The sequence below is a fragment of the Palaemon carinicauda genome, chromosome 7 (assembly GCF_036898095.1).
Source record: "Palaemon carinicauda isolate YSFRI2023 chromosome 7, ASM3689809v2, whole genome shotgun sequence".
In the NCBI taxonomy this organism is placed as follows: Eukaryota; Metazoa; Arthropoda; class Malacostraca; order Decapoda; family Palaemonidae; genus Palaemon; species Palaemon carinicauda.
Genome location: NC_090731.1, coordinates 80,075,164 through 80,100,718, shown reverse-complemented (window position 1 = coordinate 80,100,718; position 25,555 = coordinate 80,075,164). Strand labels below are relative to the sequence as shown.

General features: G+C 47.0%; 1 protein-coding gene across 1 annotated transcript in view; it reads right to left on the bottom strand.

Annotated features, from left to right (window-relative positions):
* Positions 1-23,365, bottom strand: part of mrn (general transcription factor IIH subunit 4 marionette) — a 452,216-nt gene extending 428,851 nt beyond the window's left edge. Inside the window, exon 1 of the mRNA XM_068376719.1 lies at positions 23,142-23,365. Coding sequence (XP_068232820.1) covers positions 23,142-23,260 — 119 coding nt within the window. The 5' untranslated portion in view covers positions 23,261-23,365. The remainder of the gene's footprint in view (positions 1-23,141) is intronic.
* Positions 23,366-25,555: the final 2,190 nt, after the last annotated feature.

The following is a 25,555-nucleotide window of genomic DNA, read 5'->3' as shown; positions in this document are numbered from 1 at the left end:
CCGACATTCTTACTGAAGGTATAAACCTCACTAACTCTCTTTGCAGTCGCTAGACTCACTAGAAAAAATGTCTTTAAGGCAAGATCTTTAAAAGGTTCAAATTTCTCAGACATAAGAAATTTCAGGACAACATCCAGATTCCAAGGTCTTTATTGTTAGAGAGGTCTAGGTTCCTGTGCCTGAAAACCGCAGCCAACATGCTCCTCTAACCTTTAATTGTAGAGGAGGAAAAGTTACGTTCACTCCTAAGGTGTAGCAGGAAGTCAGCGATTTGGGCTATAGAGGTATTGGACGAGGAAATTGAGGTGACTTTGCACCAATCTCGAAACACCTCCCATTTGGACTGGTAGATCCTGATGGTAGAAGATCTCCTTACTCTGGCAATCCCTCTAGCTGCCTCCTTCGAAAAGCCTCGAGCTCTAGAGAGTTTCTCGATAGTCTGAAGGCAGTTAGATGAAGAGTGTGGAGGTTTTGATGGAACCTTTTCATGTGCGGTTGCTGGAGCAGATCTAACCGCATTGGCAGGCTTCTTGGTATGTCCACCATCCATTGATGTACCTCGGTGAACCATTCTCTTGATGGCCAGAGGGGAACAACCAATGTCAACTTGGTCCCTTCATGAGAGGCGAACTTTTGTAGGACTTCGTAAAGGATTTTGAAGGGGGAAAACGCATACACTTCTAGCCGAGACCAGTCCAGCAAGAACGCGTCAATGTGGACCGCCTCTGAATCTGGAACTGGAGAGCAGTACAGTATGTTGGAAGCCTCTTCGTTCTCGAGGTTGCGAATAGGTCCATGGACGGACGTCCCCATATCCGCCATAGTTTCTCGCAAACCTCCTGATGCAGAGTCCATTCTGTGGGAATGACTTGGTCTCTTCTGCTGAGGCAGTCTGCCATCACATTCCTTTCTCCCTGTATGAACCTTGTTAGTAAGGTAATGTTTCTCTCCTTCGCCCAAACCAGAAGCTCCCTTGCAGTGAAGTAAAGGGAATGCGAGTGGGTCCCGCCTTGTTTGGAGATGTAGGCTAATGCTGTGGTGTTGTCTGCGTTTACTTGCACTACCTTGTTTTGGATTAGACTTTCGAAACTTTGAAGGGCCAAAAGAACTGCCAGAAGCTCCTTCTGGTTGATGTGAAGACTCTCCTGGTCTTTGGTCCATAGGCCCGAGCATTCTAGTTTGCCTAGTGTTGCTCCCCAACCCGAGTCCGAGGCGTCTGAGCACAACACATGGTCTGGGTTCTTGTGTGCTAGAGAGAGGCCCTCCTGAAGTCTGAGATTGTCGTCCCACCATTTCAGGCAACTCTTGACCGTCTCTGGAAGCGGAATGGTCACTGCTTCTAAGCCCTTCTCCTTGTCCCAATGCTGGTTGAGGTGAAACTGGAGAGGGCGAAGATTGAGTCTCCCTAGGGAAACAAACTGCTCCAGTGACGAGTGTGTTCCCAGCAGGCTCATCCACTTCCTTACAGAACAAATGCTCTTCCTTCAGTAAAGACGAATCTTTATGAGAACTTGTTCTAGTCTTGTGGGCGATGGAAAAGCCCGAAAAAATAGACTCCGTATCTCCATCCCCAAATAGAGAATTGTTTGAGATGGGGTCAGTTGAGACTTCTCCTTGTTGACTAGGAGACCCAACTCCTTCGTTAGGACCAAAGTCAATCTGAGATCCTTCAGACAGCGATCGAAGGACGACGTCCTGAGTAACCAGTCGTCTAGGTATAGGGAGGCTCTGATACCTGTCGAATGCAGGAAGCTCGCCACGTTCCGCATGAGCTTCGTAAACACAAGAGGAGCGGTGCTGAGACCGAAGCACAGAGCTCGAAATTGGAGGACTTCCTTCCCATATATGAACCTTAGATAGTGATGGAAGGTCGGATGAATAGGGATATGGAAGTATGCATCTTGGAGGTCTAGAGAGACCATCCAGTCGCCTTCCCTTACTGCTGCTAGCACAGACTTGGAAGTCTCCATTGTGAACTTCGATTTCAGAATGAACGCGTTGAGCGCGCTCACATCCAGCACTGGTCTCCCCTGAGTTCTTTGGAACTAGGAAGAGGTGGTTGTGAAAGCCTGGAGACTGGTGGTTTAGCACCTTCTCCACAGCCCCCTTTTTTAACAAAAGGGACACCTGTAGGCGCAAAGCTTGTCTTGTTGCGTCCTCCCGGTATCTGGGAGAGAGATCTATCGGCTCTTGGACTAGAGGGGGTTTCTTTACAAAGGGTATTTTGTACCCCTCCTTCAACAAGAGGACGGACCACTGATCTGCTCCTCTTCTCTCCCAAGCCTGCCAGAAGTTCTTCAATCTGGCCCCTACTGCTGTCTGGAGTTGAGGGCAGTCAGACACTGCCAGGACTTGATCTAGCTCCCCTCCTTTTACCTCGTCTTCTATCAGAGCGAGAGTTGCCTCTGTTGGAGGCTCTACCACGAAAGGGAGGAATGAACCTAGATGCAAGGGTTTCCACCTTCAGTCTGCTGCCTGAAAACGACGAAGGCAGCAACTTGCGAGCCGATTTAGATACCAGGTCATGGGTGTCCTTCAAGGTTAGCGATGAAGCTATTTCCCTCACAAGCTCTTGGGGAAAAAGCGAACGAGAAAGCGGTGCAAACAGAAGCTCCGACTTCTGACAAGGAGTAACTCCCATAGCCAGGAAGGAGCACAACATTTCTCTCTTCTTAAGGACATTCGCTGTAAAAAGAGCAGCCAGCTCATTTGATCCATCCCTTACGGCTTTTTCCATCCAGGACATAATCTGAACCACAGCCTTATTATTTTCAAAAACAGACACTTTCTTAATCAAGGCTCCCAATGCCCAGTCTAGAAAGTTGAACACTTCAAAAGCACGGAAGACGCCCTTGAGCAGATGGTCAAGTTCCGAGGTTGTCTATAAAATTTTCGAGCGTCTCATGGCCAGACGACGAGGAGAGTCTACCAGAGGACGGACCACTGATCTGCTCCTCTTCTCTCCCAAGCCTGCCAGAAGTTCTTCAATCTGGCCCCTACTGCTGTCTGGAGTTGAGGGCAGTCAGACACTGCCAGGACTTGATCTAGCTCCCCTCCTTTTACCTCGTCTTCTATCAGAGCGAGAGTTGCCTCTGTTGGAGGCTCTACCACGAAAGGGAGGAATGAACCTAGATGCAAGGGTTTCCACCTTCAGTCTGCTGCCTGAAAACGACGAAGGCAGCAACTTGCGAGCCGATTTAGATACCAGGTCATGGGTGTCCTTCAAGGTTAGCGATGAAGCTATTTCCCTCACAAGCTCTTGGGGAAAAAGCGAACGAGAAAGCGGTGCAAACAGAAGCTCCGACTTCTGACAAGGAGTAACTCCCATAGCCAGGAAGGAGCACAACATTTCTCTCTTCTTAAGGACATTCGCTGTAAAAAGAGCAGCCAGCTCATTTGATCCATCCCTTACGGCTTTTTCCATCCAGGACATAATCTGAACCACAGCCTTATTATTTTCAAAAACAGACACTTTTTTAATCAAGGCTCCCAATGCCCAGTCTAGAAAGTTGAACACTTCAAAAGCACGGAAGACGCCCTTGAGCAGATGGTCAAGTTCCGAGGTTGTCTATAAAATTTTCGAGCGTCTCATGGCCAGACGACGAGGAGAGTCTACCAGACTTGAGAAGTCACCCTGGGCAGAGGCAGGTACTCCCAAGCCGAGAACTTCTCCTGTCTCATACCAGACGCTCGAACGAGAAGCAAGCTTAGCTGGAGGGAAGGCAAAGGCTGACTAGCCAAGACTCCTTTTGGACTGCAACGCAACCAGTCTCCCAGCAAACGCAAAGCTCTCTTAGACGACCGAGAGAGCACCAATTTAGTAAACAGGGGAGCTTGTGTAGTTGTCCCCAAGGTGAACTCAGAAGGAGGAGAGCGTGGTGCAACAGGCACAAAATGTGAAGGAAAAACTTCCTTAAAAAGTCATAATCTTTTTAAAATCCAATGAATGTTGCGTGGATCTAGGTTCCTCTTCCTCTGACAAGGTACCCAAAGGTACAGCTGTGGAAAGGGGATCATCCACTTCCTCCTCAGAAAAAACTTCATTCGGAAGCTCGACGTGTTTGCGAGGTGGAGAATCAACAAGGTGTCGGGAACATCACGTCGAACCTGACGATCGGCGTCACGTTTGACAGCATCCTGAATACTGGGGGTCACGTCAGCATGACGTGAATCTTCACGCTTGGAAGCATGGTGAGAAGCGTCACGCTTATTAGAACCGTGGCGCTCCGCAAGCGAGGGTTCCTGTCGTTCATGGGCTGGACGGTAAGACTGCATGAATGAGGAAAGTTTCATCTGCATGTCCTGCAGCATGCTAAAATTAGGGTCAGTCACAAGTGTGTCGGAACGTGACTTCGGTAACGTCCGTTCCGCAACGTCAGTGATGACAACGGGAGCAACAGCAATCACGTCACGTCTGGAACGTCCAGACGAAACCACGGAACCGTGACCCTGCAAAGGGGTCTTTGGAGCAACCATACCAGACGTTTTAAGGGGACGTTTGGCAGGTGTACCTTCATCCGATGAAGGCAGACGTTCTGGACTGCTCCAATGACAGCAGCCAGGACGTTGACTTTGATCTGAAGGGATCAATTTCCTCTTGAGAGGTCTGGAATCCTGACGCCAGATTTTTCTACTGACGTTAACGTCATCAGAGGATGAGGAGAACTTAGCCTCACCTCTCCCATGATAAGGGCGATCGCTACGTGCAACGTCAACCGCAACTCGTGAGGGGACGTCTGTTCGTGGTTTAAGATCTATCGTTCCCTTTCGTCGTTTGACATTCCTTCTCCCAGGGGTTGGGGAGCTTGAAAGCGGTCTAGGACTGGGTGAACGACAAGTACGAACAGACGTACCCTCTGCAACACTGAACACATTCTTCGTACTTTTATCACTAACACTGGCACTTTTCAACAATTTAACGTCGGACATGAGCTGGTTCCTGTCCGTAGCAAACGACTCGACCTTAGCACCAAGGGCATGAATAGCCTTCATGTCCATCAGTGAAGGCTCGTTAGTGCTAGTAGGGGGTTCATGGACTACCACTACAGGGGAAGGAATAGGTTCAGGGACATGGGGAGAGGAAAATTCTCTAGAGTGAGAAGAGCTTCTCAAGAAAATCCAATCAAGCGAAAGCCATTAACCAAAAAACAAGTACTTCACCAAAGCTGTAGAAAACAGGAGGTTATGCGCGAGCATGAAAGTTCCAATGTTGTCGCCACAGCGGCAGAGAAGAATTGAGGACTTGTGGAATGGTTCCAGTATCCTGGCGAGTGGTGGCACTAGTAGTACACCTAGCTTCCCAATCTCTGATTGCCTGCGAGTTTTGAATTTTTCTGCCGTGACGTCAGAGACGTTGGCTATATATATATCCACCGGGTAAGTATGTTCAAAAATTTATTTGTTCCGTAACTGAAATACAAACCACGCTATTTAATATGGGTAATTACTTTCGGCGTAGCTGAAATGACGAGCCATTAGAATTTTAACGAGGGTTTACTACCCCACCGCTAGTTGGCGGGGGGTAGGGAGGGGTAGCTTGTTACCCCCCCCCCACCCATCACACACACCTGTGCTGAGCTCACTTGGCTATCGGCTCGGGTGCTAGACGGACGTGTCCCCTATCACCCTCGCCTACACTGACAGCCATTAATCTTTGTTTGCTTTTTCTTTTTGACAGAGTGTTTGGAAGTTGGCCTCTGCGATGCAGAAGTGTCCCGGCTTACCTGACCGCCCTTGTGGAACTTATATGTTGGCGGTCGACACGGATCCACACACGTTAGCTATATATATATCCACTGGCTAAGTCTAATGTTTAAAAGTTGCTAATGTTATCGTTGGCAGTACAGTGATACCTCGGTACTCGACCATAATCCGTTCGAGATCCGTGTTCGACCTCCGATTTGTTCGAGTACCGAATTTTTTTTCCCCATAAGAAATAATGGTATATATTCTATTCCGTTCCCAAGCACTCGAACAGGCCCAAAATATTAATAAAACGTGTACCTAAACAACAATAATTATCTAAATGTGTATGAAATTGGTCAGAAAATCCTATAAAACAATTTTAAACCATTTACTGTACTAAAATAAAACAATTTTAAACCATTTTCTGTACTGTAGTGAACATACCTTTGAGCAGCGGTTCGATGGCATACAGGGATGGATGTGGAGAGGATGGAAGGGGGAGGTTACTGCTTGGAAGGAGAGTCCCCTTCCATGATGTGGCGGGGTAGTTCTCCTTCAGGAGTTGTTTCTCTCTCCAATGAAAGGGTGGGCAGATCTATTTCAGGGGTTTCTTCTCTTCTTTGTCTCTTCTTTGGAGGAGAAACAGGCTTTGATGTAGCAGCTTTCTTTTCTTTTGTGAAAAACTGGTCTATTGTTAATTGTTTCTTCCTCCTCTGCAGTATTCTTCGAAAATGATACATGACACTATCATTAAACATATGCACTGCCCGGTTTGCTACTGCAATTTCTGGGTGGTATTTTTCAGCAAAAGCCTGCACATCTGCCCACTTGGAACAAATTTCATTGATGAGAGAACTTGGAACATCCTCCCTTACCTCATCCTCTTCTGAAGATTCCTGCTCCACAATCAGATCCTGCTGCTGTTGTTGTTGCAGGTGCAACAATTCCTCCACAGTCAACTCGGTAGAATGGCTTTCTACAAGCTCATCAATATCATCCTTGTCGACCTCAAGCCCCAAACTCCTGCCCATGACAACAATTTCCTCAACGACATCAGTGTCATCAGAAATTACAGGGGTAGCAGTGCTTGGACCCGCCTCTGGTTGGAAACCTTCAAACTCCCTCTCTGTGACACATGATGGCCACAGCTTACGCCAGGCAGAGTTCAATGTCCTATAGGTCACACCTCGCCAAGCTTGGTCAATCATGTTAACAGAGTTGAGGATGCTGAAGTGTTCCTTCCAGAATTCCTTTAGGGTCAACTTCGTGTCACTGGTCACTTCAAAACACTTTCTGAAAAGGGCCTTGGTATAGAGTTTTTTGAAGTTTGAAATGACCTGTTGGTCCATGGGCTGGAGTATGGGAGTAGTATTGGGGGGCAAGAATTTGATTTTGATAAAGCTGTATTCTTCTTTCAAGTCATCCTCGAGACCTGGAGGATGTGCAGGAGCATTGTCCATAACCAGAAGACATTTCATTGGCAAGCTCTTTTCAATGAGGTAAGCCTTAACCTGGGGGGCAAACACTTCGTTTATCCACTCAGTAAAGAATTGTCTTGTGACCCAAGATTTAGTGTTCGAGCGCCACATAACTGGTAGTGCACTTTTACAAATATTATTTCGTTTGAACACCCGGGGGTTGTCCGAGTGGTACACTAACAAGGGTTTGATCTTGCAATCGCCACTTGCATTTGCACACAGCAACAATGTTAGCCTATCTTTCATTGGCTTGTGACCTGGCATCTTCGTCTCGTCCTTGGTAATGTACGTATTGGCTGGCATTTTCTTCCAAAATAACCCAGTCTCATCACAATTAAAGACTTGTTGTGCGATCAAATTTTGTTCATTTATGTACCGATCGAATTCCCCCACGTATTTATCGGCTGCAATTTGATCCGAACTAGCTGCCTCCCCATGCCTAGTAACACGATGAATACCTGTTCTATTACGAAACTTTTCAAACCAACCCCTGCTCGCTTTAAATGTAAATGAATCACTTTCACTGGTACTCGGACTTTTCTTCACTAATTCTTCATAGATATGCAACGCTTTTTCACAAATGAACGCTTCACTAACACTTTCCCCGGCCAACTGTTTTTCTTTAATAAATATTAAAAGCAACTTTTCCATCTCCTCAATCACTTGTGGCCTTTGCTTAGTTACCGCCGTAACTCCCGTTGCAACATTCGCCTTCTTAATCATTTCTTTATGCTTTAAAAACGTAGAAATGGTCGACTTCGCCATTCCGTATTCTACCGCTAAATCGGACACTCGTACACCATTCTCATATTTCGCTATAATTTCCTTCTTCAACTCGATCGTTGTTCGCACTGTTTTCCTCTTCTCCTTCCCCTTAACACTCATTACTTTCTTGGGACTCATTATGAAAGCTAAAAAAGCAATTAAAAGCACTGAAAATCACTAAATCACAACGAATGCTGATCGCGCGTTGTCTGAGTGACGCTCTCGAGAGAACTGATGCTTCCCGAACAAGCGAGAGTGGCCGAGATGGCGCGATCATCACAAAGCCCATGCGGTCGTCACGTGTTCGGCTGGTCGAGTACCGAATTTTTGGTCGAGCACCGCAGCAAAAATTTCTCGAAAATTTTGGTCGAACTCCGAATTGTTCGAGTATAGAGTCGTTCGACTACCGAGGTATCACTGTACATACATGAGTGAAGTGACACGGAATTTGAACAAGTCATTATATTTAAAACATTTTAACAAAATATATATGATAAAAGACATTATATTTAAACATTTTAACAGAAAATATATGTTTTCCTGTAGAAAATAACATGATTTAACCAGTTTTCACCTTCATTTCATCCGTAATAACAGCAACCAGTTCGGCTACTTGAAGTTAGTCGAATTGGTTGTTCTGTTGGTTTGCGGTTGAAATGGAGGTCAAATTCGGTAAAATCACGTTATTTATTACAGGAAAACATGACAAATTCGAAGATAATTTGTATTTTTCCTAACCATACAAACCTTAGCTATTTACACAGGGTTTACCTTTTAGCGCAGCTGAAATGGCGAGCCATTAGAATTTAACGAGGGTGTATTACCCCCGCGCTAGTTAGCGGGGGGGTAGGGGAGTGGTAGCTAGCTACCCCTCCCCTCCCTCACACACAGATGAATGCTCACTTTCACTTAGAGGTAGGACTTGTCTTGGGGGACAGGGCTGGCGGGCAAATGTGTGTAAATAGCTAAGGTTTGTATGGTTAGGAAAAATACAAATTATCTTCGAATTTGTCATTTGTTCCGTAACCGAAATACAAACCACGCTATTTACACAGGGTGACTTACCCCTTAGGTAGGGTGGAAAGTCCCCAGCCATACTGGCTTTGGCTTTACCCGGGGACTCAGAATCCGAGTGAGTAGCACTCGATAAAAGGAGTCCCTGCACCTCACAAGTTCCTTGCTCCGCAAGGAACCATGAGGCCTACGTAAGCTTGTGTGTGAAGGAAGAAGTGTGACCCGTCCTAGGCAGTTGACCTGGAGTTCCAGAAGGAACTCTGGGTTAGGACGTTCCCAATACCACCTCGTCAGGGTATGGGGGACGCGACAGTATTGACTCAATACTCGGATCACAAGGAAGCATGGTTTACCTGCAGAGGTTCGAGGTCAGCTATGCAGAGACCAGGATGCTGCTTCCCCGTAGAGGGGATGATGAAGAAAGAAGTAAGGGCCAGACATACTTCTTTCGTTCATGCAGACTAAAACCTGATAACAATGCCCTCAACCTTCTCCTACCTGTCCAAAAAGGAGCCTGAGGTTAGACCAGCTGTTGTGTAGCCACCACAGAGCGATAGAAAATGTATCGAGACTCCTGTGGGTCACGCCCTGCAGGAAGCGGGCTGCGAAGGTCATTAGACGCTTCCAGACTCCAGCTTGTAGCACCTGCGTCACAGAGTAGTATTACTCGAAGGCGAGGGACGTTGCAATGTATCCAACATCGTGCTGTAGGGCGACGTGACGGGGGAGGGTCTGGAGACAGGTCGAGATGAATGTCCTTGAGTCCGGGCTGAAGAGGTATACTGGTGACTCTCCCCCATGTCCTCCTTGTGCTCCCAAATCGGCTGCAACTGAGGAAAAACTGCAGCTGTTCCCAGCGCTAACCTCTCGATTCCTTTACTGGCAAGAAAGAGAAGGTCTTGGGACATCAGATACAGAATGGAGACTCGAAATCTTGAATGAATCGGACCGAAGGGCCGGGACCCCCAGATTCTGAGTCTAGCCAACAACTCAGGAGCGAGCCTGAATGTTGCCTTCCCCTCTTCCTTAGAAAGGGGGGAGTCGTAAGAGACCAAGAAGATTGCTTACACACTGGCCGTGGCCAGAGTGAGCAGGAGACCCAAGGCGGAATACAATCCGAGGCCTGTCGTAAAGGGTCTTGAGAAGATCTCTTAAAGGACTAAAAGTCCGAGCCATGCTCCAAGTTGGAGGTCTTCCTCCGACTAGGGCAGGGACGATCGTAGCTTCGCATGAGCGAGGATAGATCCAGCGGGCAGGAAAAAGTTATTCCTTTAAGCCTGAAGGTCAGGGAAAGGCTGAGCGACAGGCTTCATTGCCGAGAGCGGAAAGGAGTTTCCTCCCGCCGAAAGGCAATAAGACCGTTATTGCTGGAGAAGAGGCCTCAAGGGAAGAGGTATATCTCCCACGGCACCAACCACCTTAGACTCTTCACTTTGCCTGAGAGACCCCTGTGGATGACTATCGCAGATGACGCGACCTCCGTACCGCGACTGTAGCGGGTTGTCTCTTCTTGAGGAGGAGGCATAGTGTCTCCAGGCATGAAGCCGAAGCGACGCCCCGGTTCGGGAGAGATGTCGCAGAGTGGTTGCTTGAGTAGTCTGCGCCGTGGGAGAAGCTTTCCCGGGAGTTCCGTCAGGGGAAGCAGAGGGTCCAGAAACCGTTCTGCGCATAGTCCCAGTGGAGCTCTCCCATTGAAAGGTTGACAGACAACCTGGCCTTGTTGAGACCCATTGTCCACAGACAAAAAGGAGGGACGACGCAGGCGTCGAAGTTGTCCCACCATCACCGGAATGCATCTTGCCAGTCTCGGGGTCTGAGACTGGGGGGAAGAATAGCGGAAGCTTGAGGTTCCAAGCTGTCGCGATCAGGTCCCCCAGACCAGTACTTGCTGGTTACCCAAGGTCAAAGACCCCCAGGTACACTCTCTCTACGAGGCTCTGCTCGGATAGTCTGAGAGAACATTCCCCTGCCTGGAATGAGAGAGCCGATGGTGGTATTGAGAGAATCTCAATCATCCCGGTATCTCTACTGCAAGATGTGAAGGTGTGAAAATGCGTCCCCTGCTGGTTAAAATACGCCAGAATCATGAAGTCGACGCGCACGGGGCGACTCGGCAGGAGCTGTAGGATCTGTAGAGGGGCCAGACTAAGGCCCCTAAGCCTGCCTGAATGATGGAGAGGTATCCTTCAGGTCTTGACCATAGGCCTGGACCGGAACATGCCCCCCCCCCCTTTCCTTTGACGAGTCCGAGAACAGCATCAAGAATGTGGGGAAAGGACGAGAATATCCACTACCATCAAGAGGCTCCATAGGTCAACAACCATTGCAGGTCTAATAGTTCCGCTGGTCCCATAGGGGCCAGGAAGTCCGGTTAAAACATTGCCTGAAGCCACCGGAACTTGGATCGCCCCACATGGAACTTATCCTGAGGCGACCGTTCGGACTATAGACGGGTCAATGAGGAAAGGAGAACTAGGAAACGTTCCAAGGTAGGGCTGAAAGCTCTGCCACAGTCAACCGAAAGGAAGGCTCGGAGGATGTGGTAACAGAATCTGGCGTCTCCAGGTGGTCACCCATCCAAGTACCGACGTTGCTTAACCTCGCTGGACGGACGAGAAGCGGGGTTTCCAACGTGGTAAGGCCGTTGACTCAATATCATGGCCAGATACTCCAGATGTTGAGGCAGAGGAAGAGAAGGCTCCAAGCAAAATACCATGAGCCCACACTCATGGTAAGCATCCGGAAGCTTGTCCCGGCGCTGAAGAAGGTCGAACCCGAGCCTACCGGAGTTGACCAGCCCTCCAAACAGCAGAGGAGGCGGAAGCCTGCACCTGAGCGGCCAAGAGGAAGGCAGGGAGAGTTCTCTGGGGAAACAAACCTGCTATGCCACGGCGGGATAGCCACACTGCATCATAAGCAGGAATACTTGCAGTCTAGGCTGAATTCCACGAGCACCCTGGAAGATGGATGGAATGGAAACTGAAAGTACCCGTCCTTCCGATCCAGGGTTTAAGGAGTCCTGTCGCCTCGTTACCAGTCTGATCGATTCTGCTGGTCTACGCTGGCCGAAGTTTGTTCGACAAACTTGATCAGGGCTGAGAGGTCGACTAAGGACATCCCCTCTCAGATCCTTTCTTACAAGAAAGGATCGACTGAGGAGGCCGGGGGTGAAGCCGTCGATGATCCTAAGGAAGACCTTCGCCTAAGGTATGGATCATTCTGCCCAACCGGGCAACTCTGCTGACGCTATGGCATAGAGGTTCAGAGACACTGAATTCGCTGACAGAGACGGCAGGCGCGATATCCCTGGCTGATCACAGAGATTGTGCGGGAATGGGCATCGGGAAGCTGTCATTCGGATGAGTAACCTTAAGCATCCTCCCAGAGAAAAACCTGCAATCCTAGAGTTCGTGAACTCCTTTTAGGACTATGCCCCCCCCGGGGGAGTCTCCCGTGCCATCTGTTCCTGACAGGAGGAAACTGCAATTGGACACCTTGTCCCAGTTGTCGTAGCCGATAACTTAGGCCGACGTGGTTGAAAGAAAAGGGCGCTGGAGCCCTGCAGAGTCTGGAAGAAAGCGCCTTGGAGGAGTGAAAACGGAAGTCGATTTCCTCCGCACAGCCGCTGTCTAAGTCTGTCCTTGGGCACAAACAAACTCTTCTCAAGGATGGAAGGGTGTCTGAGGTCGTCGACCTCCACAGATGAGACACCCGAAGGAAGCCCTCAGTCAGCGCATCCAGATGGTACAACATCGAGCTTGTCCGCAAGTTAGATACTTAACGACGAAACGCCAAGGTGCCTGAGCTCGAGAGGAGGAAAGTACCCATGCTCTTCCTGTAGCTTCCTTGAACCAAACCTCGGGCCGTAACCGAGGAGGGAAAGAACCTGGTAAGCTCCCAGAGGAAGGGGTAAGCAGTCACCCCTTGTCCGATGGAGAAATCTCGAACGGAAAGCCCCCCCCGCCAAAAATCCTTCCAGGGAATGACGGGGAAGGGCTAACCCAGGTTCAGGAAAGAGGAGTGTTGCTCAGATCTCCCTTAAGTTTCTCCTATTCTTGCAAGTGCCATGCTCTGCGTTTACGGGGTGAGGCCGTGTTCTGGAAATACGTTCCAGAAGAACTCGCCAGGCTAGCCATGCTGCGAAAACCCCATTGGGAATCGTGGTTGCAATCGCCCTGGAGCTCGCGCGACGGTAATTCAAAGATTTTCGCGTGGGCGAACGTGGAAGCGCCCATGCGCGGTAACGCAAACGAAGGTGAGCGAAGGAGCGCAAAAGGAGGGCGAGCGTGGTAGGAAGGGCGAGAGCTGGTGGTCGGCGAGCGATAACCCATAGACGAGCAATGGATACTGCAAGAAATAAGCCGACGTTTGTGCGAAGAAACACTATAGGTTCGCGCGACGGAACACCATCCGTACGCGCGATGGAAAACCGTTGGTTCGCGCGTGGGCGAACATTGGAGAGCATGGGCGCGGACGCGCATGAGCGTAGAGGTGCAGGCGAATGGTCGCGCGGGCGCACAGGCGAGCGGGCGAGCGGTCGTGAGGGTGGGCAGGTGGATGAGCGCGAGTCCGAGGCAGCAAACGCAAGCGTTAGCGCGATGGCGAGGAAGACCGCTGTCGATGTGGATCAACAAGCGATCGGTGGCGAGCTGGTGAGCGCTAACGCGCAGGTTGGCAATGGCGCGTTGTGTTATGCCGACGCGATGGTCGAGCAGCATGCGCAGGTGAGCGATCGTGCGTTGGCGAGCAATATGTGAAGGTGAGCGATCGTGCGTTGGCGAGCAATATGTGAAGGTGAGCGATGGCGAGCAGCATGTGCAGGAGGGCGATCGCGCGATGGTGATCAGCATGCGCAGATGGGCGGTCGCGTGATGGCGAGCAGCTTCTGCAGGTGGGCGATCGCGCGATGGCTATCAGCATGCGCAGGGTCGCGCGATGGCGATCAGCATCCGCAGGTGTGCGGTCGCGCGATGGCGATCAGCATCCGCAGTTGAGGGTAGCGCGATGGCGATCAGCATCCGCAGTTGAGGGTCGCACGATGGCGATCAGCATCCGCAGTTGAGGGTCGCGCGATGGCGATCAGCATCCGCAGTTGAGGGTCGCGCGATGGCGATCAGCATCCGCAGTTGAGGGACGCGCGATGGCGATCAGCATCCGCAGTTGAGGGTCGCGCGATGGCGATCAGCATCCGCAGTTGAGGGTCGCGCGATGGCGATCAGCAAGCGCAGGTGAGCTAGTAGCTGGCGAACCATGTTCCTTCAGAAGAGTTGGAGAACGTTGGCGTGCCGGCTGTAACACACGCGGGCGATCCGGAGATCGCCGAGAGACAGGTGATCGCTGGCGAGCTGATGATCGCTGACGAGCAGAAGGCTACGCGTGGAAGCCTGCGTATAGAAGAAGAGTCCTTGACCCCGACCTGAACGGAAGTTCTAGATCGCGAGGGCGAACGTGGGCGCACAGGGCGCGTAACAGGAACCAACAGGAACAGCAGGGATGATCATCATGAAAGCGCTGATGAGCAGAAGAGCGCCTGTATGCTAACACTGAGCAGGAGCAGGAGAGAACACAGCAGAAGGGCGCGCAGGGAAACCCTGACACGCAAGGGAAGAACCCCCGTGGGAGGCAACCCTTTGCCCCGAAGGGAACGTTGTCCGCCGGAAGACTGATGTCCGTCGGAAGACCGCTGTCCGTCGGGAAGACCGTTGTCCGTCGGGAAGACCGTTGCCCGTCGGAAGACGAGATCAGACTGCTGTCCATTTGCACCAAGGCGGAAGATCGAGAAAAAGGAGTTGTAGGCTGCAAACGGAGATTCAAAAAGGCGCCTCAAGCACCCTTATAGGGAGATGAGAGGCCCTTACGACGAGGCGGACGATGGGCCTTACGGCGAGGGAGGCCAACAGCAACAGAAGAAACCTCCGAAGAGGAGTCTCTATGAGTGTACTCTCTCGCGAACGAAAGAGAAACACTTCGTAGAAGAGACTGGTCTGCAGTGACCTAAAAGGAGCAATCCTCCGAAGAGGAGCTCCTGCAGTTGCCCAGGCCCTTGAGCGAAACTGCAGGTGTGACCGCTCAGCACCAAGAGCATAGTCGCACGAAAAAAAAAAGGCAAGAGGAGAACCCTCCATATGGGGAAAAACTCAAGCCTGGACAGGAAAAACTTCCCTCGGAAAGAAAGTTACCTGCCCAAGGAAGCAAGCCTCCTGAGAGTTCTAAAATGAGCTGGAGAGCTGTCCGCCGTCACGGGAGTACTTCCAGTAGAAGGAGACACGCCCCTGACGAAAACACAAGGGGGGAGGCAGCAACAGCCGATTCCCCAGGACTCAACAAGACAGCTCACACTGTTGCCATATTACAGAAACGAACTAGATCGGTAACTGTAAAAAAATAAAACAAAAAAACATTAGTACACATTCATTCCCCCGGGAAGGCTCCGAAGAGGAATCCCGAGGGAAAGGAAACAAGAATTACACAACAGGCACGTGCCCTCACAACCACTTACACTCACGGAAGGAGAGCTGTAACCAAAACAGAATTATAACAATTATAATTATGTAACTATGTAATTATGTAATTTAAAAATGAATGAACACTAAAGAAAGAACGAAAACCCCGAAAGGAATCGTTCTACAAGGCTGAAAAAATCAACAAATACAATTAGATTCATAAACTAATTGAGACAAACGTACGGCGTAGCAACCCCCCCACACGGAAAGGAAGCTACAAGGGCGTAGTAACACGTAGTAAAAGGGTGAACGACCTCAAGAGAGAGAGAGAGAGAGAAAGACATAAGTCAAACTCGATCGCCACCCATAACGCCGTGACGGCCAACTGCCGAGGACACCACGTAGATAAGTACACTACACACACAAATCTGAAAAGGAAACTTACTGATTTCTATACTCAAATATGTATACAAACATGAAAACATGTTTACATATATATTGAGTAAATGAAAAGTAAGCAATTAAGTAAAGACAAAACAAACAATGGCTGCCAAGAGAGGACCAAGACAGAGACGTCTGTCACAGTCCGAGCCAAAAGTGAAAGTGAGCATTCATCTGTGTGTGAGGGAGGGGAGGGGTAGCTAGCTACCACTCCCCTACCCCCCCGCTAACTAGCGCGGGGGTAATACACCCTCGTTAAATTCTAATGGCTCGCCATTTCGGCTGCGCTAAAAGGTAAACCCTGTGTAAATAGCGTGGTTTGTATTTCGGTTACGGAACAAATATATTTTCTGTTCGAAATGAGAATCTGTAATACAGTAAAACTTTACCGCGGAATGAGGCGATGGCGACCTTGTCGTATGTCGTTCAGTAGTCTCGCGCGCGGGAGGATATTGACACTCGCGCGAGGGAGAATAATGGCGGTCGCGCAAGGGAAAATACCAGGGCTCGCGCGCGGAAGAGTACTGTATTCGCATGCGCGTGGGCACGCGGGAGAGTTTGCGTGCATCTATGCCAGCCGTAGAGCGTCCACAGGGGAAAGATCCCTAGCACGCGGGCGCGCAGTTGAATCATGCGGGGCACGCGGGAGCGCCAGAGAATGTTGGCGCGCGTTCTTTGGAGAGGATGGGCGAGTGTGCACAGGGCGCGCTCGCATATCCTTGTGGATGCGCGTGGGAGAAGGCTGGCGTGCAAATGAGCGCTGGCACGTTAGTACTGGTTGGCGCGTGGGAGAAGGCAGCATTGCTGACTTCCCAGAAGTACTGCTTTCGGTATATTGTTGGCGTGCAGGTTTTACCTGGCGTGTATGATGATCTGCAGCATGGCGCGCAGGAGAGTTGGATGTTGGATGCGTATGCGCGCAGGAGAGCTCCATTGCGCAGGAGGTTGATGGTGCGCAGGAGAGCTCCATTGCGCAGGAGGTTGATGGTGCGCAGGAGAGCACCATTGCGCAGGAGATTGATGGCACACAGGTGGTTTGCGCACAAGTGAGTGCTGGCGCACAACTGGGCGCAGGCACGTAGGAGAATGTTGGCGCATAAGCGCAGTTTGAGCAGAGGGCGCAGGCAAGTCTGGTGCGCAGGAGAACGTGGGCGCATATGCGCATGAGGGCGCGCATAGCGCGTGAAGGAGCTATGATCCTGTTGGAGCGTATGCGCCCTGTGTTAGGGTTTAGTGATGGGGCCTGACGAGCTACTAAAGAGCGTTCGTCAGGTCTTGTTAGCGCACAACAGCGTGCTTTGGTGGAGCCTTGTTAGGCCCATGTAGAAACGGCGACGGCAGCTCAGCAGGTCTGTCGGGTGGAAGGTTGGCGTGTCCTTTATAAGGACAACCTTCCACCAAAGGAGATCGCGTACGATCTGCAGAAAGGTCCAGGACCAATGCAGGAGCAGTGATGGATGATTGGTCTCGAGGCTCCTCTGCGGTGGACTGCATCGAAGATGTTGAACCTAAGAAGCGCCTCCTCACCGCAGGTGAACAAAGGCCTCTGTGGCAAAGAGGAAGGCAAGCCTTGCGACGAACTGGGGGCCGTTGGATCAGCAAGCTGACCTTCTGCAGTCCTTCGAAGAGGAGTCTCTGTAAGTGAACTCCCCCGAGGGGAAGAAACACTAGCAGAAGAGACTAACGATGGACTTAGTTTCTCCCTTGTAGATTGAACAGGAACGGGAGAAACTAAGCCGTAGGCTACCATAGAGTTTAGAGTGGAAGAGGTGATGGGTGATACCGCATTGGATACCTCTGACACCACAACATTGACACGAGACAGAGGATCAACCTCTGACGGTGACAACGATTGCTTGACAGCGGCACCCAATCGGATGTAGTTAAGCAAAACCTCCTTGGAGGGAGAACCTGTAATCCCCAAGGAGGACCCAAGCTGAAAAATTATATTTTGATTATAAAATAAATTTTTGAATATACTTACCCGGTGAATATATAATAGCTGACGTCTCCGACGGCTCGACAGAATTCAAAAACTCGCGAGCGATCGCCATGAAGGTAGCGGGTGTGCCCACCAGCGCCGACTATCGGCCAGATACCGCATATACATGTAAACAGCTCCAGTTCTTCTCATCCCGCTGGGTCTCTATCGGGGAGGAAGGGGGGGCCTTTAATTTATATATTCACCGGGTAAGTATATTCAAAAATTTATTTTATAATCAAAATATCATTTTTAAATATTAAACTTAGCCGATGAATATATAATAGCTGATTCACACCCATGGTGGTGGGTAGAGACCAGTATTAATACAGTTTACGGCGTATATGCTTGGAGTTTTTGACAGTTATATTATAACCAAACCCAAATAAATATAGGTACCTGGTAAGGAAGCTGACTCTAACGATTACTCTGCCTTGTTAGTCCGCTTTCCTCACGAAGCCCAGCCATCCTCTTAGGATGCTGAAAGACTCCCAGGAGCTGAAGTATCTAGGGCGACAACCCATACAACAGGACCTCATCAAAACCCTTAATCTGGGCGCTCTCAAGAAATGACATTTGACCAACCGCCAAATCAAAAAGGATGCGAAAGGCTTCTTAGCCTTCCGTACAACCCAATTAAAAAACATTTCAAGAGAAGATTAAAAGGATATTGGAATTAAGGGAATGTAGTGGTAGAACCCTTACCCACTACTGCACTCGCTGTAACGAATGGACCCAGTGTGTAGCAGTCCTCATAAAGAGTCTGGACATCTTTTAAGTAAAATGACGCGAATACCGACTTGCTTCTCCAAACGGTCGCGTCCATAATACTTCGCAGAGATCTGTTTTGCTTAAAGGCCACAGAAGTTGCTATAGCTCTTACTTCGTGCGTCTTAACCTTAAGCAAGCAACGCTCTTTTTCACTCAAGTGAGAATGAGCCTCTCGAATTAAAAATCTAATAAAATATGACAAAGCATTCTTTGACATAGGCAATGATGGCTTCTTAACTGAACACCACAAAGCCTTAGATCCACCTCGTAAGGATTTAGTCCGAGCTAAATAAAACTTCAGAGCTCTAACTGGACACAGCACTCTTTCAAGCTCGTTGCCTACGATCTCTGACAGGCAAGGTATATCAAATGACTTAGGCCAAGGACGAGAAGGCAGTTCATTTTTGGCCAAGAAAACCAAGCTGAAGTGAACATGTGGCTTTATCTGTAGAAAAGCCGATGTTCCTACTGAAGGCATGGATCTCACTGACCCTTTTAGCCGAAGCCAAGCACACTAAGAAAAGCGTCTTGAGGGTGAAATCCTTCAGGGAGGCTGAATGTAATGGCTCAAACCTGTCGGACATTAGGAACCTTAGGACCACGTCTAAGTTCCATCCAGGAGTTGCCATACGACGCTCCTTAGAGGTCTCGAAGGACTTAAGGAGATCTTGGAGATCTTGATTATTGGACAGATCTAAGCCTCTATGTCTGAACATAGACGCCAACATGCTCCTGTAGCCCTTAATAGTGGGCGCTGAGAGGGAGCGAACATTTCTCAGATGTAGGAGAAAGTCTGCAATTTGGGCTACAGAGGTACTGGAAGAGGAAATGGATGATGACTTGCACCAGTCTCTAAAGACTTCCCACTTCGACTGATAGACCTTGATGGTAGATGCTCTCCTAGCTCTCGCAATCGTTCTGGCTGCCTCCTTCGAAAATCCTCTAGCTCTTGAGAGTCTTTCGATAGTCTGAAGGCAGTCAGACGAAGCGCGGGGAGGCTTTGATGAAGACTCCTTACGTGGCTGCCGTAAGAGATCCATCCTTAAAGGTAGACTCCTTGGAACGTCTACCAGCCATTGAAGTACCTCTGTTACTCACTCTCTCGCGGGCCAGAGTGGAGCAACCAATGTCAACCTGGTCCCTTCGTGAGAGGTGAACTTCTGCAGCACCTTGTCTAGGATCTTGAAAGGTGGAAAGGCATAAACGTCCAGGTGAGACCAGTCCAGCAGGAAAGCGTCTATGTGAGCTGCCTCTGGATCTGGAACTGGAAAGCAGTAAGTCGAGAGCCTCTTTGTCAGAGAGAGTAGCAAAAAGATCTATGGTGGGTAGACCCCATGTCATCCATAGCTTCTCGCACACAGTCTTATGCAACGTCCACTCCATGGAGAAGACTTGTCCTCTTCTGCTGAGGCCGTCCGCCAAGACATTCATTTCTGCACAAATCTCGCCAAAGGAGAGATGTTACTGCCTTAAAAGGAGTTCCTTCTGATCCGTGGATCAAAGAACCGAGCCTTCCAGACTGTCCAGTGGAGCTCCCTAACCCAAATCCGCTGCATCTGAAAACAACACATGGTTTGGGTTCTTGATCGCAAGAGAAAGACCTTCTCGAAGTCTGATGTTGCTGTCCCACCAAGTCAGACATGTCTAGACTGAGTTGGAGATTGGGAAAGAGATACTCACTAAGCCCTTCTCCTTGTTCCAATGTTTAGGTGAAATAGGAAAGGGCATAGGTTGAGTCTCCCCAGAGAGTGAACTACTCCAGCGATGAAAGAGTTCCCACGAGGCTAGTTCAAACTCTTACAGAGCAACTGTTTTTCTCTTGCAAGTGAAGGACTTTTAACAGAGCTTGTTCCATTCTTGCGGGAGACGAAAAGGGTCGAAAAATCAGACACTGTATCTCCATTCCCAAAAAAAGAATAGTCTGGGATGGGATACTGTAAGTTACAACTTCTCTACGTTCACTATGAGACCTAGCTCCTTGGTTAGGTCTAATGTCCATTAGAGGCTCTCCAGACAGCGATATAATGACGAACGCCCTGATTAGCCAGTCGTCAAAATAAAGGGAGGCTCTGAATCCTCAAAAAATGTAGAAAGCTTGCTACATTTTGCAATGGCCTTGTAAAAACAAGAGGAGCAGGAATGAGGTCGGAGTACAGTGCTCGACAGTGGTACATTACTTTCCCGTCCACAAACCTCAGATGTAGTTGAAAGTTTGGATGAATCGGGATGTGGAAGTATGCATCCTGAAGGTCGAGAGAGACCATCCAGTCGCCTTCCATTAATGCTGTCAAGACAGCTAGGCTCTCCAGACATTAAAATTTATATTGATGTTTAGTATAAATGGAAAGCTAATCGAAGAGGCTTAATAAAGGCGGGTGAGATATAAAATATATAGAGGAAAATCTATAATTAACAACAACAATTTATAACGTGATAAGATAATTGCTAAAAGCCTAAAACACACTTCCGTACACTAAGGGAAGGGTCGGCCATTTTTACTCTATGGAAAAAAAACCAGAGATAAAAGCAAGGGCAAAACACTTTTACTCTCCTTTCAAAAGCATTTCTTTAGAGGATAGTATTGAATAATCCAACACGGCGAAAGCAATAAAACCAAAACCAAGTACTTCACCAATTGGGTAGAAAACTCGAGGTCATAATAGCGAGTGGAATCGACTTGTCGATGAAACCGACAGAGAAGAACTAGAGCTGTTTACATGTATATGCGGTATCTGGCCGATAGTCGGCGCTGGTGGGCACACCCGCTACCTTCATGGCGATCGCTCGCGAGTTTTTGAATTCTGTCGAGCCGTCGGAGACGTCAGCTATTATATATTCACCGGCTAAGTTTAATATTTAAAAAGGGAGGTTAGTGACATATCCTCCCCCGGGGGGAGAGGTGGAGCTGCTTAGCTAAGGGAAGCAACGTCATCTCTCGAGTCCCGAGGTTGGTAAACAATACATCGGTCTACGCTACCACTCGACAGTCTCTCGAAAGAGACCGACCGAGTGGGAGCTTCGGAGGAGGTTTGGGCAACGGAAGAAGAGGCCTTGGGTTTTTCTCCTTTCGAAGCAACCTTCGAAGGAGAAATATCCCGTTTGGACTTCTTCTTCCGTCGTCGTGAAAACCTCTCCCACTGGGAGGTAGACCACTCCCAACACTCACTATACTTGTTGTTGCTATCACAACATTGGCCCCTACAAGAAGGACAAAGGGCAGGTGCGCATGATCGCAGAGGCCAATTTCACATATACAGAACTATAAAAAGAACAGACAAAAGCAATTAAATGGCTGCCAAATGACGGCGAGGATGAGAGCGGACACGTCCGACCACCATCCGAGCCGAGAGCAAATTGAGCTCAAGCACAGGTGTGTGAGAGGGGGGGTACCAAGCTACCTTCCCTTACCCCCGCTAACTAGCGGTATGAGTAGTAAACCCTCGTTAAAAATTAATGGCTCGTCATTTCAGCTACGCCAAAAGTATAACCCCTATTAGATAGCGTGGTTTGTATTCCAGTTACGGAACAAATCTATTTTTGGGTGAGATAGCCATGTCGTCCTGATGGACCCACCCTTCTTTCTTGATGACCCCACTCGATAATACTCTATCAGCGGCTATTCCTGCTTAAATACAAGAAAGGAATGGTGGCCGGTAGTAGTACGGATAGGAAGTCCACCGGGTACCTAGATAACGGCTCCCCTTTCGTTCGCCACTCTTCCCCCTCAAAGAGTTGAATCTATTCGGTGTGAAGATTGCTATGTGCCGTATCTAAAAATACGTCCCCCGATATTATGCGATATCCTTAAATTTATATTATATTATGGATACTCGCACAAGGAGTTGGAATTCTGGAAACCTTCAGTTAATTCTCTGGGAGTATCACTGTAGAAAATATCCCTTAGAAAGCTACCTAAATAAACTTCCATCAAGACGACATGGCTTTCTCACCCAAAAATTAATTTTTTCACTTTGCTCAAAATCCGTTTTATATATATATATATACAATATATATATATATATATATATATATATATATATATATATATATATATACACTGTATATATCTCTATATATATATATATATATATATATATATCCGCCGATAAAGGGGGCCCCAAGGGGTTTGAGAGGGGAAAACGGTAAAATTATAGTTATGGACGGAAAAACATTTTGAACAGACAAAATACTTTATCCTGTGGTAAATATTGTGCTATTACTGAATATGACTTTCATTTCAATAGCTATTAAACCGATGACCTATTAGACCATCTAAGAACAAGGATATTTTTTTAGAAATACTGTATAATGATTTTTTCTCTGCCCACTGCTCTGCTCCCCAAGTTAGCTCAGCTAAGACTTGTTGGCTGGTGTGGCCACTGTTCTACAAAAAGCTTATCCATGTTATGTGCATGACTCAAGTGAGCGCCACCATACATGTAACCAATAAAAGTACTCCTTGTAGTATAAAGAGTCCTTCAGAGCAAAGGGAGCAATGGTAAAGGAGTCTAGATTATTCGGTAAAGTTTTACAAGTCTCCAGGGTATCATTTGATTTCCTTACCTGAAGACAGCTAAACATGTTGCAGGATGCTTATACAAATTATCCAACGTCTCCCTTGGAAGAGATTTCAAGTAATCCAATAAATTTTTGCAGCTTAATGTCTTTTCTGTAAAACTCATCGTTGGTAAGGGTCCTTCGTACTTTGAATTTCGGTGTTATGTCTCTTGTTAACAAATATTACGTTGTGTTGTGGTGGGCCGTTCAGGTTCAGGTTCTAGGGTGACGGAGGCTTAGCCTATACAACGGCGCCTCCAAAGTTTATCTTCTTGTACTGTTTTGTCTTTACTAACCCTCATGACATTTACCCAGATTCAGGTTGAGACATAAGCCTTGTAACAGCGTCTCATAATCTAGCCATTTGAGTTTATTATATATTGCTTTGTCTTTTTCTCCACACCAGGTTTAAAAGTTTATTTCTTCTTTTCTATCTTTCTTTCACTAAATAAAAGTAACCTTGTTATTTTCTTTCAGTCTTCCTCGAAAACTTCTTGAAGCTCAATTAATTCAGTTTGTTCGTTTTTATGTTCCTGAGAAAACAGCTAAAAATGGGTAAAATCTTCCTCCTCATTTATTTTCAAAAATTACAGTTTACTCTTCCCCTTGGTGTCTATTTATAATGTTTAATTTTTTACTAGCTCTGAAGTATATTTCTGATGAAAATAATGTGGCAAATGTTTCTTCTTTATTATAATTAAGAGTCCAGTCAAATATACGGAAGAAAAAAACAAAAATAACGTAAAAGGAAATGTCAGACAGGGAACAATATTTGGACCAAGAATGTGTTCAATTGCCACGGACAAAGTTAATGCTATAAGTAAGACGATGATAACCCTAATTAGAAATATTAAAACAGAAAACATGATTTGTGTAGAAGATATGATGTTATCTGGTAACAATAAATACAAAGTAAAAATAGTCATAAACAACTACCGTAGTTATTATTATTATTATTATTATTATTATTATTATTATTATTATTATTATTATTATTATTATTATTATTATTATTATTATTAGCCTAGGGCCTATTATTATTATTATTATTATTATTATTATTATTATTATTATTATTATTATTATTATTATTATTATTATTATTATTATTATTATTACTGGGCAAGAAAACAAGGAAATAAATAAACGATATGAGAAGTAATGAGAAATTAGGATAAAATATCTTAAGGAACATTACCAACATTAAAGCAGCTAATTCATATATAGACTATAAAAGACTTATGTCATCCTGTTCAACATAAAAACATTTGCTGCAAATTTAAACTTAAAGTTCTACGATTCAACTACCCGATTAGGAAGATCATTCCACAACATGGTAGCTGGAATAAAACTTTTTGAATACTGTGTAGTATTGAGCCTCATGGTGGAGAAGGCCTGGCTATTAGAATTAACTACATACCTACTAGTTACATAGTATTAAGAAACAGGATGAAACTGTCCAGGAAGATCTGAATGTAAAGGAAGGTCAGAATTATATATATATATATATATATATATATATATATATATATATATATATATATATATATATATATATATATATATATATATATATATATATATATATATCTTATGCAACATGCATAATGAACTAATTGAACGACGGTGCCGAAGATTGTTATCTAAATCAGGAATAAGAAATTTAATAGGTTGTAAGTTACTGTCCAACAAATTAAGATGAGAATCAGCAGCTGAAGACCAGACAGGAGAACAATACTCGAAACAAGGTAGAATGAAAAAAATTAAGATACTTCTTCAGAATAGATTGATCACCGAAAATCTTAAAAGACTTTCTCAATAAGCCTTTTTTTTTCAATTAAAGAAGAAAAAGACCTAATGTGTTTTTCAAAAGTAAATTTGCTGTCGAGAATCATACATAGAATTTTAAAAGTCATACAAAGTTGAAGAAACATTATCAATGTTGAGATCCGGATGTTGAGGAGCCACTGTCTATGACTTACTTACAATCATACTTTGAGTTTTGTTAGGATTCAACTTCCTACCACATAATTTGCACCATGCACTAATTTTAGCTAGACCTCTATTAAGGGATCCAGCACCCCCAGTTGTACTTTCAGGAGATGGAATTGATGCAAAGAGAGTAGAATCATCTATATGTGCAACGAGCTTGTTTTCTAGGCCAAACCATATGTCATGTGTATATAATATGAAATGTAATGGGCCAAGAACGCTACCCTGTGGGACACCAGATATCACATTCCTATACTCACTATGGTGCCCATCAGTAACAACTCTTTAAGATCTATTATTTAAAAATTCAAGTCTAATACTAAGAAACGACCCACTTACTCCAAACTGTATGAGTTTGAAAATAAGGCCTCGTGCTTAACACGGTCAAAGGCTGCACTAAAATCAAGGCCAATCATATGAACTTCCTG